This window comes from Anopheles coluzzii, chromosome 3 (assembly GCF_943734685.1).
Source record: "Anopheles coluzzii chromosome 3, AcolN3, whole genome shotgun sequence".
NCBI classification, from domain to species: Eukaryota; Metazoa; Arthropoda; class Insecta; order Diptera; family Culicidae; genus Anopheles; species Anopheles coluzzii.
Window position 1 is genome coordinate 80,647,071 of NC_064671.1, and position 17,943 is coordinate 80,665,013.

General features: G+C 45.6%; 1 protein-coding gene across 1 annotated transcript; it reads left to right on the forward strand.

Moving 5' to 3' along the window:
* Positions 1 to 2,033: 2,033 nt before the first annotated feature.
* LOC120956005 (zinc finger protein ZFP2-like) lies at positions 2,034 to 4,574 on the forward strand. The gene is made up of 2 exons (XM_040377334.2): positions 2,034 to 2,273; positions 2,341 to 4,574. The coding sequence occupies exons 1-2, from the start codon at positions 2,106 to 2,108 to the stop codon at positions 4,183 to 4,185; spliced, it is 2,013 nt and encodes a 670-aa protein (XP_040233268.2). The 5' UTR covers positions 2,034 to 2,105; the 3' UTR covers positions 4,186 to 4,574.
* Positions 4,575 to 17,943: the final 13,369 nt, after the last annotated feature.

The following is a 17,943-nucleotide window of genomic DNA, read 5'->3' on the forward strand; positions in this document are numbered from 1 at the left end:
GGTTTCCTCACCGCCACAATTGGAGCTGCCCACTCGGAGAAATCGACAGTTTCAATTATGCCCAAGTTTTGCAATCGAGTAAGTTCGGCATCAACCAAAGGTATTGTGTTAAAAGGTACAGGACGCTTTTGGCAGAAAACAGGCTTTGCGTTTGATTTGAGGTAAAGCTTAACCTTAGTTTTCTTGCAATGCCCCAATGTATCCTTAAAAACATCCGCATGCTTCGCTTGAATTTCTCGCATCTGCTGGTCGATCGATTCTGTTGTTAGTTGATTACAAATCGTATCAATTGGAATGGACCAAAGCTCGAATAGTTCAATCCATTCTATCCCTAGCAAGTTTAGGTTAACTCCTGTAGTGACGAAACACCTGCCTTGTTGGGTCTGGCCGTTGATGTTGATGGTGCACTGGAATTCGCCCGATAAATGGAGTGGCTTACCAGATGCATTGATGGCCTGAATCGTCACTGGTTGGATGTTCGGTGAGCCCAACTTTTGCCATGTTTGTTGTGAAATCACCGTAATATCACTTGCTGTGTCGAGCTGCAGATTGATTGTAACGCCGTTGATGGTTGCAGGAACAAATTTTCTTTTGCTGGAGTGTTGAGTGATGTGATTGACAATATAGACACCTCTGGCATTCAGTTTTCCTTGATCACTTGTTGATGGTTTCGTGTTAGTCTTCTCCTCCCCGGCAGGTTTGAATTTTGAAAAACATCCACAGTAGCCTTCTTTGTGACCAACACGATTGCATTTTCTACACTGGTGTGTCGAGTATTGGCAATCTCGAACAAAGTGCATTTGACCGCAACGCCAGCATGGTCTGCGAGGTTGCTCTGATGTTTTTGATTCTTGATACCGCTGTCGATACTGTTCGTGATGGTGATGTTCTGTCTTCTCATGTAGAGCGTTTACCGTTGTAGATGAGTTTGGCTGTTGCTCAACTATGGAAGTATCTGCTTTCAAATTGACGAGTTTTTGGAAATCGTCAACCAAATTTTGCAGTGTAATGGGCGCATCTGCAGTTTCGGCATCAATGCGACAGAGTAGTCTGGCTCGTATGTCTGCGTAGGTTTGACCTTTCAATCCACAAATAAATACTAAACACTTGAAATGGTCAGCCTTCATGTTGTGGAATTCTGAATCTTCACAAGCCCGGTTCACTTTCGCCGCGTAACTAATAATGTCATCTGCTTCGGTTTTGACGAGCTGAAGACAACGGTAACGTCTGCTAAAAAGTGAACTCTGCGACCCGAAAATTTTCGATAATGTTTGCACAGTTTCCTTGAAAGTTAGCTCCTTCGGAAGTTTCGGGAGGATGTAATTGGTGTACTGGTTGTGTGCTTGTGCATCCAACTTCCTCAGTAAAAGCCTGACCTTAGCGACATCTTCGAGTTCTTTGGCATCCGACTCGAACAAATCTTCATAACGTCGAAACCATTTTTGAAAAGTTCCTCCGTTCTCTGGATCGAAAGTAAACTCGGTCATGTTCATTGCCACGAATCGTTCCGTATTATTTGTACCCGTTGATGTTTCTGATAGCTTCTGCAGAGCCTTCAAAATCTCTAATTGAATGTTCTGATTTTCGAGAGACATTCTTGCTTTTAGTTCAACTATCCTCGTCGCCAATTGTTATATACTTAGTTGCCAGACTACGATGTGTTCAGATTAATAGCTTTATTCCAACTGACTATTCTATAAGGTTATAAATGTATACTACGATCGTACAATAACTATTCTATATGGTTGTACATGTGTACTGTGATATCCAACAATATGAAATTTGACAGATAACGTCGGACGTGCGATTTCGTCGTCCGACGTTATCTGTCAAATCCCATATAAAAATTAGACAGGCCGTCCGATAAAATCGCATGCGAAAAAGCGTTGCCACCGCCCTGTCTGGCAGCGGCCTACCACGAGACGCCCGATAACGTATCAATTAAATTAGTTTGATTTTGTTAGCTGGGTGTACCATCACGTTGCGTTTATATTGCATGATTCAACCGGCGCTAATTTTGACAGCTATATCGACTTTGTCGACCGGGCACAAATCGTACAATTCGCACGAATGTAAACAAACGAACTTGCTGGCAGCAGGCAAAGATGTCCACTCTGGACGCAAATCTGGAGCCAAAAACTACGCTTTACGACTCCAAAGTGTGCCGGTTGTGCGGTGAAAAGAACGACAATGGACGCCCGCTTTTTCGCGACTGTGACGCGAACGATGAGTGTGAAGTGAGCAAGCTGATTAACCAGTACCTGCCGGTGAAGGTAAGTGCTAACCGTGCTAGTAGTGGGCGAACAAAACACGCAAATCAAATCTGCCACTCTGCCGCAGGTCCACAATGACGGCGTTTTACCGCGCTGGATCTGTCCCGGGTGTCACATTCAGCTCGAATCGACGGCACAGTTCTTCGAGATGATCCAGAAGGGACAGCGAACGATCGAGTCGATGAGGGCGAAGGAGGAACAATCGGTAGCGGCGACGCGCGCGATGAGCGTGCGAACGGACGACGTCAGTCAGCTGTGCGATATTATGGATCCGGAGAAGTGGAACGAGCTGTTCGAGAAGCCGGGCATGACGGATAAGGAGGGCCTGCTCGGGCCGCTGGAACTGTTCGAGCTGGAAGATTTGTTCAAACCACTTGAAACGGCTCCGAAGCCGCCCGTACCTACGCTGCCGGAAGAACCGCCTGCGCCCGAGCAGGTGGAAAGCGTTACCGTAGTACCTGAACCACAACCGCCGACCACCGGCGAAACCGGTGGCGAGCGAGACCGAACCGAAGCGAAAGATTGGATCGTCAAGTCGGAAGTGACGGGTGAAAGCAGCACTGGCCGGGGCCAGGTGATCGGTTTCGTGCACCACAACCACAGCAAAACGGACATCGGCAACCTCGTGCTGGTGGAGGACGCTACGGGGAAGAAAAAGATCAGCGCCAAGTTCGTGTGCGACATTTGCAGCGAAAGCTTTGCCCGCGAACCGCGCTACCTGAAGCACCGGAAAACGCACACCATCCTGTTCGAATGTTCCGTCTGCTTGCTCAAGTTCGGCTCGAACGGGAAGCTGCTCGTCCACCAGCAGCAAACTCTGCACATCGGCAAGGGCATGGTGGAGGGTTTGCAGCTGCCGGACGAAGCAGGCGGCGGTAAGCGAAGGGGCGAAGCTGCAGCGAAGGAAGCGGCGGCCAGCGAACACCAAAGCGAAGTACCAGCGCAGGGCTGCGATAATGTGTACGCGTGCGATAGTTGTGATAATACGTTCGCCGGGTTGAACAGCGTCCTGCAGCACGAGGAATCGGTCCACGCGCACGAAAACCACTCGTTCGTGTGCATCGAGTGTGGGAAAGCGTTCCGCGAGAAGAATCTGCTGCACCGGCACCGGCAAACGCACGTGCAGGACCGGCTGCACCGGTGCACGGTGTGCGAGGCGGCGTTCAAAACGCGCTCCACCCTGACCAAGCACGCCCGGTCGCACGAGGGCACCAAGCGGTACCGGTGCACGATCTGCGACCAGCAGTTCGCGTACAAGTCCGGCTACGACAAGCATCTCGATTGGCACAACGGTGTCAAGCCGTTCGAGTGCGAGCACTGCTCGAAGCGCTTCTCCCAGCGCGGCAACCTGAAGGAGCACCAGCGGGTCCACTCGGGCGACAAACCGTACCAGTGTGGCGTGTGTGAGGCCCGGTTCGGGACGAGCTCGCAGCACCGGGCGCACGTCAAGCGGCACGAAAATGTGCGCCCGTACGAGTGTGACATGTGCGAGAAGACGTTCGTGGTGCGGGAAAACTACAACACGCATCTGCGCCGGCACCGCAACGAGAAACCGTTCGCTTGCGATGATTGTCCACGCTCGTTCGTGGAGCGGTGGGCGCTGAAGAAGCACGTGCGAACGCACACGCAGGAGAAGCCGTACAGTTGCAAGCACTGTGGGAAATCGTTTGCCGATCCATCGAACCTTTCCCGCCACGTGGTGTCGGTGCACGAGAAGAAGGTTAAGGAAGGCGGGGAGGAGGCGAAGTCCGGTGGTGCAGCAGCAGCGGTGCCGGCTGAGCATGGGGCCGACGGGGGATTGCTGCTGTACGATATGGCGCTGCGGGATGGTGGACCGAGCGGTATCGATGCGCTGACCGAGGACGGAATGATTTCGCTGGATGATGCTGTGATCTACATGGAGGACCACTAAGCGTGAGGCAAGGTAGGCGCGCAATTTGGTTTTTGGTTCGAAGGTGCTACTACAGGTTAGTAGAATTAGTATTATTTTACTTACATATTAGAAGAGTGAAGGGTTTCAATCACTTATTTGAAAAAGAATTCACTGTAAAGGGAAATTATTCTCATTTTTTATACCTAAATTAATTACAAATGATGTTGGTGGAGCAAAGTTGGGTACAAAGAATGGGTACAATGTAGAAGGTGATTAGGGCCACAAGTTTGCTTTTCAGAGGAGTGATCCATCGTATACTTACTGAGCTGTAGTGAAAATGAATTCCATGATAAATGAAATTATTAAATCTACCAAGAGAAAACATGTTTTAGGTCGGTAATGAATTATAAAATTGAACAACAACAAAATCCACTGGTGTCCAAGTTATTTTCGTTTGTTTTGTCTTGTACTTAGTGTCTCTTTTTTAAATAAATATCTTATTATTACAGCGTTTTCCAGGTCAGCTACTAATGTAAACATTGTTATGCACCGCTTGCAACATGTCAATCCACATCAATCTAATATTTCATTTCCATCATCATAAATTTCTTCAGCATGATTTTCAACACGTCTTAGGCTGGATTGAGTTTGACAGTTCTTTGTGATGTGTTGAAAATTATTTGTTGAAACAGAAATTTTATTATGTAGCAAATGCACCATCTGACAGCTGTTGAAAAACATCTTGGAGGCGGTGAATAATTATGCACACATTCAAAAGAGATTTGGAAACCCTTGTATGTATCTATTTTACTATATTTTTACTTGGGTTTTCCGAGTCAATCTCCAATGTGCACAGCATTATTCATCGCTTGCGAGATGTTTTTCAACAGATGTCAAATGTTGTATTTGCATCACAAACATTTGTCAGTTCTTTCGCATGATTTTCAACACATCACAATCTAGACTGAGTATGACAGTTCTTTGTGAACTGTTAAAAATCTTGTAGAAGAATTGAAATTTTACATGGTTTCCCAAGTTACTTTCGAATATTGTAGATATTGTTATTCACCGCGTGCAGCATGTTAATTCTCATCAATCTGATATTTCATTTGCATTTGCATTTGCACAATAACTTTGAATTTCTTCAGCATGATTTTCAACACGCCTTAAGCTGGATTGAGTTTGACAGTTCTTTGTTATGTGTTGAAAATCATGTTTTGAAACAGAAATTTCATTTTGAAGCAAATACACCATTTGACAGCTGCTCATTGCTATTCACAAACATCATTGCAAGCGGTAAATAATGCTGTGCATATTGGAGATTGGCCGGAAAAACCCTCCATATTAAATGATTAACTCATGCTTGTTGGCTTAAAAATACTTCGGAATGTCTGTTGTTTTAAGAACAATCAAAAGTGCAACGTAACATATGACATTTATCTTTGAAAAATAGAAAAATTAAAAGAAACCCATTCCGATTGTCCCTAGTATGTTCATCCATCCCCAGGTTCCATGGTAAAATAATGAAAAATGGTAAAATAATCATTTATATCTCACGATTGTCGTTCATGAAATACGAATAATCTACAATTTTACTTGCCGAGGTTTGATTCTCATTCCGTAGTACGACGTTTCCTCTCGTAGCTAGGATCTTCTTTATTTGGCGAAACATCTTTAGCTATCCTCAATTCCATATCGGGGCTTAAACTCATGATGGGCGCATTTATTAGTCGTGCATTGAGGGCTTGTTTAGTCGTGCGAGTTGACGACTGTACCACGCACCTCGTTGCAAGGATAGCTGTAATACAAATAAAGGTCTTGCAATTGTAATTGTGCAGGAATTATTGGGGATATGAAGAAATAGGCAATTAGACTGCGTTATTTCAGTGAAAAACAAACCAACATGTAATTATTTTACAGCGAGAAAAAACGTATAATTAAATATGTTTTAAATATGGTTGTGTGGTTACAGGGATTCAGGGTGTTAATTAACTAGCCATTTTCCCTTGAAGTTCTCTCGCTTTGTTCTCGCAGCAATAGTTTCAATCGGGAGAAATATGACACAGTCATTAAAAAGACCAATTACAGTGTAGCGTTTAAGTAATGGAAATCCTTTCAACTTGAATATGCGCTTAAAACCAATCCAATTTGATGCTCTATACGATTGGTAATTGGTTTTTCATAGGAAACGGTTATTTATTTTCACCTTATTATGCGAACAACAGTTCCAGCAAATAATTCACACACAACGTACACATTTCCAAAATGCAAGTGCTCTTTAGTTTATTTTAATTGTGTACTGGTAACTGTTCGAAACGGTGTACTCAATTGTTTCGTAGCCGGTGATTGCAGATTTATCTGGAATAAGCTTACAATGTTTACAAAAAGCAATTAAAAGTAATTCCAATGCATTGCTGCGAAACATTATTTTGTGAATGTCTGGCGCACACGTTAAAGTTCCGGTAAGCTGTACGGAAAGTTTAAGGACATTCTGCAATGGGAGGCAATTTGTGGGATACGATCGACCTAAAAGAAATAGAACACCATTTGATTAGACTTTCAACTGAAATGCTAAAATGCTTCGACTATAAGTTAGTCAGCTAACGTTGCTGCAATGTGTAATTTCCCAACCAAAAAGCAGAAAGAAAGAATTTATCATTGTCACAATGGGAACACACACCACCGAGGGTGGCTGAATGAATACCCGCTCTATAGGTCATCCTTTTAAGCAATGGCATACTTTGGCATAAATCACGTTACACTTTACACCAAAGCCCAACCCCCTACAGAGTGACTACAGCGCCACCGGACGCCACCATGCTTTGCCTATCCCTCCAGCATCTCGCTGGCAGTAAGGTGATCAGGCTCTACTCTGCACTGTTCCGTAGCGTTTCTTTCCCAAGAACTGTTCATTATGTAAATTCTTCTACATGCAGAGGGTTGCAGCAGAGGACCTTAAAGGAGGTTGGAACTAAACGAACCGTAACCGTGTATGGTGTAAGGGACGAAGCGTGTCCGTAATCTGATTCTGTTTCAGCTCCAGACAGAGGCCGCCTTCCGATTCCGATCGGTGCGCTGTCACTTTGCTTGTGTCCTTGTGTGTTTATGCGTGTGCATATATATGTGTATAACTCATTATTCCGTTTTTCACTCACCACCAATCATCATTGTCACCAAACGGAGCGAGAGAGAGAAAGAGTGTGTATGTGGGCCGAGGACTTCCTAAAAGTAGCTTAGAAAAGGATGCGTTAAATGTAGAATTCCCACCGAATAAACCGGACGCAGGCTTACCAGGAGGATCAGGTAAGGGCAAGGGGCATCTGCAAACTAGGATCATTTCGGGGTTTTATTTTAGACTCAGTATCATTCATTATTTAACCCGATCGATGTAGGGGAACACGGGGCAAAATGGGCACTCTTTACTTAAGTATTATTTAACAGGGATGATAGTCTTTACTACCCAAAACGTATTCATGGGAGTCTTTTATCAACATCATGTAAGTAATCCACTATTAAATATCAAGCAAGAAGAATATACATTAAGATTTAGGATCCAAAAATATGCTTTTTAGACCACTAACTAAATTAGGTTTAATTAATTTTGCAAGAGTGCATGGAAGTTTTATAGAGTACATTTTCAATTATAAAGGGCCTGCGGGCAGTTATGCTTGTGGTAAAATGGGTAACTTCTTTGGATTATTGGGGCTATGGTGTTGCGTTTGTCCCCTTAATGAATTTGCACAAGTCAATGTAGGACACAGCTCCAAAACATCCTATTTTATCGATTGTTACATGTAAAACCAATTTTAAATTGACCTTTTCGGAACATTTTGCAGACCTTTGCAGAACAGTTAATCGAATATAAATGAAACGAATCAACCATATTGTCACGATTTCGTGACGTTCAATGCTTTTGAAAACAACAACTTTTGGATATTAATGCTGTGTTTAGAAGTCTTCTATAGTGATGGGTAAATACTATTTTTTCCCGAAGTCTGATCGATGCGACTCCGGTACCCATCGAAATCGGACTCGGAGGGACGGCACGGGAAAAACTCCGCACTAATCGACTCCAAAACCGGATCAGTCCGGATCAGTTCTGGAAGCATCCAAACGAGTCTGGTCGATCCCGGGCGAGTAGTTTAGAGCGCAAAAACAGTAAGGCTATTTCAATTTTGACTGAACGTAATGAGAATTACACAGAAGGTACAAGGAAAAAGGGTTATACTGTATCGTACATATTGGATGCCTTACTTGAGACTGAACGAACCAATCAAGAATATTCTGAACGATAAGGGACAGCCATTTTGGGAAATAGCAATTGCAACGTCAACCTAAACTACTCGCCCGGACTCTACCGGAGTCGTCCAGACTCATCCAGACCCCATCCAGACTGATCTGGACTGATCAGGACTGATCCGGAGTCGAATCCGGTTATGATCCGGAGTCGGATTCATATTTTGCGCACCGAAGTCGGAGTTTATCCATGACTCCGCTCCGGATTACCCATCACTAGTTTTGTATTGATTTTTATTAATAGAAAAATAGTACAAGCAAAGGACTATGTAAAAATAGTTGAGTCTAGTCTTAGAATGTCCATATTGCACCACATTCCCATACAGGAAGTCCTCTTCTGGGCGAGGCCCCTTCATGCTGGGAATACGAATAGGTTGAATTGAAAAAGGAGAACATTTTAGCAAGTTTTTTGTAACAAAATCTCTTAATTTAAATGATGTAGGAAACCAATTCCAACATAAATTCAAAATTTTAAGACATTTGCCAATGTTGTTAGACAACAAACGCGAGTGCAATTGATACCCCAAAAGAGCCTGCACAAGGACGATTTACTGTAGCACCATGTACTCGTCCACAATGTTCCAGTTATAATTGCATCCAATATCCCACTTTTCCCACGAGTACGCTCTACTTCCCTATCATTCACATGCAAATCGTTTTGCAAAAACAGAGCGAGAAAGAGTGGGTGAAAAAAACTCACCCCTCTGCTGCTGCTCCATCAGTCCACCATCCCGGAAACCAAAAGGACATGATCGTCATAAATTACTGGCGGCTTCTTCTCATTCCACGCAAGCCCAGCCCGTGGTGCACGGGAACGTAGCGCAGTAGTAGCTGCAGTTGTGCACCTAGATGCGCATCATCCACTACTCGAAAGGAGCTTTCTTCTTTCCCCCGCTAGTGCACGCATCAATACAAACAGGACCGCTCTGACAAGCCTCGAGGGTTTGGCTTTTCCGCCCGAGTTAATGTAGCGTAAAGCGTGTAGGATGTCGTGTAGTGGAAGTTTAAATCACTACTCCGTCCGCCACTCGATTAGAGCAGCAGGAGTGAGCGTGTGAGTGAGAGCGAGCGTGAATGAGCGAATGCTTCCGTGGAGTCGACTACGTCCAATGTTCCGGGAATTGCATGTAACACGCCCAAACGGGCACGCCCGGGTGGTGTGTAATCAAACGGACAGCCGGCATGAAGCGGCGTAGCAGCATCAGCGCATCCCAGAAGCCCAGCAGCAGCATCTTCTGGGCAGGGAAAAGGAGCACGACTTGCGTAGGTGTATGCGTTTCCCGAGGGAACACACACACCCAGCCAGCTTCAGAGTTCCCTGGCATTTGCCAGAGTTTTGCCAAGTTTGCATTTAAACGTTCGCTTACCTCCCCCCCCCCCCCCCGGTGCGTGTGTTTGCACAGTGCCGTTTTTGCCACAGAGACGGGAACGATGGAGGTCGGGAAAAGTCGTTCACCCACTTAGTTCATTCCACCACCATCAGCAATGCTGGGGTCGTTTATTTGCATACTGATTCCCGGAGTCGTGCTGCTGCTGCTGAATGTGTGTACTAAATGCGTTCATCAGTGCTCTGATTCACCCGGGATCGGACGGACAAGCCAAAAGCGGGTGAGGTTAAGTGTGTCGACGATAAGAGTTCGTCTAGGATGTGGCGGAGGCTCGGGCAGCTGTCAAGCTGGAAGCACCACCACGACGACGACGGCATTCCGGATGGATGGGATGGATATTTTTGAATGATTGCAAAGATTAAACTCTCTGCAACTCTTGAGTTTGGGTGCTTGGGAAAAGCGCTCCATTATCACTCACTCGATTTCCCATCTGGTACGGGGCGGCTTTTCGCTCCGGCACTCTACCGGCAGTAACACGCTTCAGACATTGCTGTCGACGCGCTTCTGACGACTTTCCGCCAGAAGAAGTACTACACACACACACGTCGGTGGCTATTGGAGCAGAGCAGAGATTGTCAGAGGTGTGGAATTCTGAGTGAGATTTATGATGACACGATAATGACTGGCATTTCATGCTTCATTTAGAGATTTCAGAGCACACACACAAACGCGCGCGCACAGAAGGGCTACGAACGGTTGCAGACTTGGAGGAAGTAGACAAAAGAGGCTCTTGGTATTATACTACCAAGCCCATCATATCTCCGGGAACCGGTCAAACAAACGCATCCACTAGTGAGGCGATATATCCTGTCTGCGAATTTGTATACCCATCCTCTTGCAATCTGGATCCACTTGTGCCGTAATCCAAAGTACACGGTCGTGTGGCAGTAGTTTGAGGTGAAGTATGATTTAATTATTCGCACTAGCCAGGCACATTAAGTAATAGTAGTTGGATTTTGCTGGGAATCTAGTTTGGTTGGTATTGGGTTACAGTCACGCGGTAAAGTCCTCGTATTTCGATGTCGGTTTTCGGTGATTATAGTCAAAACATATCTTATATGGGTGTAGTTTTTATTGACTAATGGTGGTTTTAGCGAATGATTTCATTACTGGTAGGGATTCTACCACTGGCATAGCTGAAGTTTTGTCATAAAAAACATGCTTAAAAATGTGCAAAGTTCAGGAAAGTTTGCCAAGTACTGACAAATTAAGAAAATCTCCGAAACTTCCGCCTCACACCAGGAACAAAGTTTCTGGGAGTGTACCGCATGTAGCATCTCGAATGCTTTTCGAAAGTATTTTTTTATTAATTTTTATTTGTTTTATATGTCAAATAGTGGCACAATTTACGTCAAACCAATGTTTCCTTTCACTTTACAGGGTTTCCCACGATTCATTGGTCGGTTTCCATAATTTTTTGGCTCGTATCACGATTAATTTATCGTATCCCATAGATTTTTGGTTCGTTCTCATAATTTATTGGTATAGTCTGATTGGATATTAATACAATTGAACCATCAAATTCTGGCAACCGACCAATACATCTTGGGAACACACCAAAAAAATATGGGAAGAAACCAAAAAATTATGGGAAGAAACCAAAAAATTATGGGAACCGACTAATAAATCGTGGAAACCCCTGTAAACGTTCGTCATTAGGTATTGAAATCAATTTGGCACAACAAAAACTAGTTGATTGTGGTTCTTTTTTAAATTCAGCTTTCAAAAGCATATGACTTGCAACTTTGGCTTGCGATGTTTCTTAACAAATTGCGAGTGACTACCGTAAAATCTCTTTAATAACTCCTCAAAGAAAGAGGAACTTGATAACTTGTGAGCTATTTGTCCCAAATTATTGCTTCGTATTTTATGAAAACTCTTCAGTACCTTAAAGCTAATAAGTCCTTAACTGTACATTTGATTTAGTAGAATAGGTTTGAAGTGGCACTAAACATCTTCTATTTGGCGTAACGTCCTACGCGGACATGCCTATACAGGCTTTCGAGACTTAATTCATTACCACGCAGCCGGATAGATAGTCAATCCTTGCTACGGGGGCACGGGGTCCATTCTAGGCTTCAACCCATGACGGGCATATTATTGAGTCGTTCAAGTTGACGACTGTACCACGGGACCGCCCCCGGCATTAAGCATATAAACTAGATTAAACATTTCTTGAGAAATTCTATGTGTGAAGAACATATCTTGCCGTGTCCTAACATCAATTTTTTGAGCCTCTGTATGTAATAATAAGCTGTCCAAGCTTTGATCAATAGTTATTTGATTCTTCGATTTAGTGTCCATGTCATCTTTCAATCCTAACTGGGAGAGAACGGCTTTAATAATGGGGCACTGGGCCTTATTTCTACGGAATAGCGGGTAATACCAGAAAATCTATCAAATTTCCTACGTTATCATCATTTGCTTGAATGCCTCTGAGGCACTACACCAATCTGATTTACAATTAGCTAATAGCAAGTCTGTGTAATGGTACTTGCAGGAAAGCTCGTATTAACCTATGATGTATTTAACGGATGTTGCTGATCCCGGAGCATTGCACAACTTATCCAGTTCTAATCAATTTCGAAATTACTTCTCTATAGTACCTGTAGTTGGTCACAAAACTATCCACCAGCGTGGCGAGATATGATCCAGCAGTTGGAAATGCTGCTCTGCTGCACGAAAACCCACCCACCGATCAAATTCCCGGGATTGTCCTTTCACCTTTTTGCCATCAAAGTGGTCCCCATTAATGAAACAAAAAGTGTCGTTCGATTGTTCTAGTTTTTGGCTGTAAAAGTGTGGCCCACCCGGGGAAACGATGGGCCAACAACAGCCAAAAGCCATCACGGATCAGTTTGGGCGAAACGTGTGTGTGTGTTGATCCATCTGAGGTGAGGTCCCGTTCATTCGTACCGATGGACCACCTCTGAGCGCGGCGCTTCTGGATGCACTTCAAAAGGATCGAACACCGTTTGATGTTGCGTGTGTCGTCCTATCGAGTGCTGCAGAGCGGAGGAACATTACACAACAGCCAATATGTACCAATATAACACACACACACACAGGCTGGAAGGCTGCAATGATGGTGGTATTTCGTTCGGTGTTATCTATGTCACAGGTAGCTGCCATGGCGAGATGAGATATTGAGGCTATTTAACCGATGCCGATTACAACCGATCTACATGGTCTTGGTCAAACCTACATGACCCGAGGCAGGAGGCCCTGTCCTGTGGAGATAGAGAGTTTGTAGGAACTTCAATTAACAACCTCCGGTTGTTGTCTTTCCATTGGGCTGTCATTGGGACTTGCTATTAAATCGTTTACCGTTTGCGTATTTGTCTGCTTACAGCCGGTAGAAGTAACTCAGAACGTTTCTTGATTGATTCTCAGATGCGATGACCACCAACAACAACATAACAAAACAAACAAAATCAAGCCAAGGATATTCCAGATGCATCCCCCACACCAGGGACTCATTGTGCAAATGGCACTAACGACATCAAAACAGCAACAGAAAAAGAGCTCATCAATGTAGGCATAGAAAAGGCAATCAAACTGTGTGCTTTGGTACTACCTGTGCTAATGCCAACGACAAAGGCTGGACAATTTTTAACTTATCCTTCCCTTTCCTTGACGTTAGCAGCACACACACACCTTCAGACACCTTTTTTATCTCCTTGTTGGTGCCATTCGCTCTGCACAAAGTGCTGATTTGAAAGTGCCGTCTTTTGTGCATCACTTTGAAAATCGTTGCAATTATCCCTCCCCGAAAAGCCATACTTCGTGCACTTTGTGCCCAGCCTGTGCTGTGCTCTTTTGTTGTGTGTGCCGCTCGTTTACCCATTCTAACAAGAGGAAAAAAGGTCCGTTTTTCGGCAGCCAACCAACCAACCATCACCATCTGGTGTCGGGTGCAAACGGCCAAGCACCGCACCACATCTCCCTGCAGTGCAAACGCATTCAAAGGTGCGGTAGAAGGTAGCAGAATGCGACCTCATTTGTGTTGGGCCGATGAAAATGGGCCCAGAAGGCGAGTGGTTCGGCATATTGTCGGCAAATTAAATCAAATTAAAGGCACGCACTCTGCCCACTCTGCAGCCAACCAACCCCAATCCGGTAAGTACGTCAAAATTGCAACAGTCGATGGAATCGTTCGGCCGGATAATCGGACGGCATTGCAAAGGGAGTGTTATGGGGGAGATTTAGGAGTTCGGTAAAAATATAGAACTGTGCGTTTTAAACTTCCCTACCTTTGCAGGATTTCGTGTGTTTTTCTTCTCTCTTCTTCGCCTGGAACGTGTGATTCGTTGTGGGCGATAATAAGCTCAGCCTCAAAAAGGCAAACAGCCGGAACGGAACGCTGTTCCTGGGATCCTCCCTGCCCAGGAGTTCCTGTATTCCCATTGTGTTCCAGGGATTTGGTGCGGGTGATTGCGCTTTATGTCACGATTCGGGAACCATTTTGTGGCCTCTGTGTGTGTGTGCGTGTGTCCCCATTCATTTGTTTCCGATTTCGATACCCGAATGCAATAAATTATTCAATTAGCTAATGTGAATGGCCTGTGCAGCGATGCACACGGCAGACAACAATGCTCTGGAGAAAATAGGGCGTTCGTCGATCAGTTGATACCTTCCAGATTCCAGCGGGTTCCAGCGCCCGGAATCGTTATAATCCGGTTTAAAGCTCATCATGTTTTTATTCCCATCCATCCAACGCTTAACGCTCCTCTTCTGCCCTATGAGCCCGTTTCAGAGTTCCAATCTGTTTTCAGTGCCAAAGATCCTCTGCGCGGGTTAAAGTTGACGACTCGCTCAATATCTGATAAGCGGGCTCGATAAAGGGAGACAGCTTAAATTGAAAAACAAAGCGCATCAAACCACACCAAACAACGCTCGGGGCTACCGTGTTGCCACGGTCATGACCAGTTACGGCTTATCGGGTTGGCGCCGGTAGGCCTTTAGGAGACCAGCGCCACGTGCGCCGCGTGTGCGGTGGGTGCGTTTGTTTGAGGTTTGCGTGTTTGGTCGTCTGATCGGTTCATCATTGAAGGGTGCAAAACACTTGCATACTGCACGCGCGATAAGGCACGCAAATGGATTATCAAATTTAAGGTTAATTTTATTTCCATCCAATCATTATTAGCCACCGCAGAGGGAAAAGTGGTCATCAGTTTTTCACTCAGACAGCTTTGCGATGACTTCCCTCCCTTTTTAGGCCGTGACCATGACACCGCGTTACACGATGGATAAATGATTTCCATATGTGTCCCATGTTAGACATTCTCGCGCAAATTCTGAACCTGAAACCATTAACTTCCCGTGATTGCTACATGCAGCCGCGTTCGTTGTTTTATTGGTCCGTGGTAGAGCGTCGGGGATGTAATTCCACCAATTCGCCATTCCAAAAACCACTCTGCCGTGTACCACCACAATACCGGAAACATTGACGTTTTGACCACTTTTACATCCGTTTTTTTTTGTTGCACTTCCTTCGAACTGACACCCGGGAGAGCGACCTGACAGCTGGACAGTGGAAGCGATCGGAGGTGTTGGGAATTTACGGAATTGTACGGTGTTGGAATGTGCGTCACATACTGCTCCTGTTTGCTGTTAATTTGTTCTGCGTGTTTCGCGTGTATTTTATGTCGCCCGATGGCACCCGTACCCCGGTACATGTGTGTAATTCGCTACCAATTATCACCACGGAGAGATATTTGGTTGAACCTCCCAGGCTCGGGATGGGTGTGTATGTGTTGCTATGTGCCCATTTAAGGGAATGGTTTTATGCTCACTAAAATAAACAAAAAAAAATTGGCATCATCCGACGAGCACACTTTATGACCTCCCCCCCGTAGCTTGAGAGCTTTCACAGCAGAGGAGGAGTATGAAATGAAGACGGAGCGCAATAAATGATAGCTCACAGCACTGCACGCCAGCCAGGGGGCGCCACCGAAACGATAAACACTTGTTTTATCGGCACAGAAAGAGCAGGAAATTCTGCTCCATTATGGCTCCTGCCGGGAGGATAGAGCGCGCCCAAATTGACGATCAAGTGTGCGAAAATAAATGTTTGCCTAAGTGAGGTTATGGGCACCGAGGCTAAGGAGAACAATTTTATCATGGCCTACCTAAGAGGATAAACACCTAACGATGGATAGACATGACAGTTCATGATGGCGACGACGACGACGATGATGATGAAACACGCCAATTCTGCAGCCTGGTCACACAGCAGCGTGGTCTGTGGTACTTTGCTTCATTCTTTTCTCCAGCTTTTTTGCTTTGTTTGTGCGCGTTGCTCTTGCTGCAGTTGCCTTCGTTCGTTATCTGTGTACACACTCTCGTACACCACTCACCGGCCGGGGGCCCATTGTTGGGACGAACTTTTGCTCGTGTCAAAGGTGAGTGAAACCATTTTGCCGGGCTTGCGGTGGCTTTTTGCATCACTCGATGTGACATATTGGAGCAGGCGATGGATAAGAGAGACGTACTCAAGGCTCTCGGTGTGGTGACAAGGGGCAGATAAGCTGACAATGTGCCTAGACATCACCATCATCATCATCATCTTCATGTACTCCTTAATCTCTCCCGTTGGAGGTGCACCATGGGGAGCGTTATTTTTTGCTGCTGGAGTTGTGTTCCTAAACCCTCCGCCAACTTCTGAATCATCTTAACGAGATCAACATACCGAAGGTCAGTTACTACGGCTATGTACACATGTGCGCTGTTATCTTTATCGCTTATGCTTGCTGTGTGACACACCACACGGGGCAAGGGAGGCAGGCAGAGATGAATAACCAGACGGTGTGACATACTCGGTAAGCTAATACGGTGGCCTTTTTATGCACAAAAACTATTTCCAGAATCTGCTCCACTACCCCCACCTCAAAACCGCACGGACTGTGAATCATCTATGGTCGACGACCTAGTCAGTAGTGGGCTTGTGATTGCATAATCTTTGGACTCGGTGAATGATTAGAAAGTGTCAGAGCTGGATTTTGTTTTGTAGAATGGCGAAATATTCCAATGTGTTGCGCAAGCAAGCTGCGTCACACCGGGTTCTGGAAGTCTACCGGCGGCGGGACCATAACACCACAACGCCACAATCTCGGAACCTTCCAGAGAAGGCGCGCTCAGTGCTTACGCGAAATTGTGAGGACACTTTTTCGAGCTCAAAGTATTCAATTATATTAATGCAAATGCGCAGTAAATCACTCCCCCGAGGTTGGCCGGCAGAGCTCCACGTAACACCGGCACTACTTACTGTGATGACGGTGTAGAGTGACGGCACCGGCAGAGGGCTGTGTAGTGCTGCAATAGAACACGCGCGTGACGTTTATTCGGATGAAAATGGCACGATTTATCGGCCATCACCGGTATCTGTATGTGTGTGTGTGTTTGTGTAATTGCATCGGTCGGTAGAAAGCCCCCGCGGGATTTCCATCATTTCCACCGGAACGACCACTTCCCACAGCATCACACTGCATTCCTGGTAACGGGAGATGGGGGGGTGGGGAGGGATTGCTATGCATACGGAAGTTGTATTTGCACAATGGAACGTCTCTCTCGCGCTCTCTCCGCATCTGCTCTTCTTACCCTTTTCTGGTGGACTTCCGTTTGCTCCACTTCCATCGCAGTATGTCATGAGAATTACTCACTCCAAAACAAACATCGCGACGGCGCGTGTATCATCGTCGCCGATGAGCAACCCTGGGAAACCTGAGGGGAGGATGGCCAGTGTTTGCGGATAACGATGGCAGTGACAGCTCCTTGTACGACTGATGCCTTGTGTCGGTTGCGAAGAACGTACGCGAAAGATGGAAAGCTCTCTAACTCCTTCACCAAAGGATCCAAACGATATATGTGCCACCCGGTAAATGGATTGATTTTTTTTTCTCTACAGCCGTTAATCTGCCGGAAAAAGGGAGCAGTGCTTCCCCGCCGGAAGCAACATTTTCTTCCGTAACGTGGCGCGCGTCTTGAAGGGGTGTGAAGCGATGCCGAAACCCAACAACAGTCGCCGCAAGCAGAGAGTATGCGGTGGAGGATACACTGACGGGAGCGAGCGGGAGGGATACAATTTATGAATGAAAGCGTTCCGTGCGAGAGC

Coding starts and splice junctions, on each gene's coding strand:
- LOC120956005 (XM_040377334.2), top strand. CDS start 2,106: ATGTCCACTCTGGACGCAAATCTGGAGCCAAAAACTACGCTTTACGAC. Junction 2,274..2,340: donor ACCAGTACCTGCCGGTGAAG/GTAAGTGCTAAC, acceptor ACTCTGCCGCAG/GTCCACAATGACGGCGTTTT.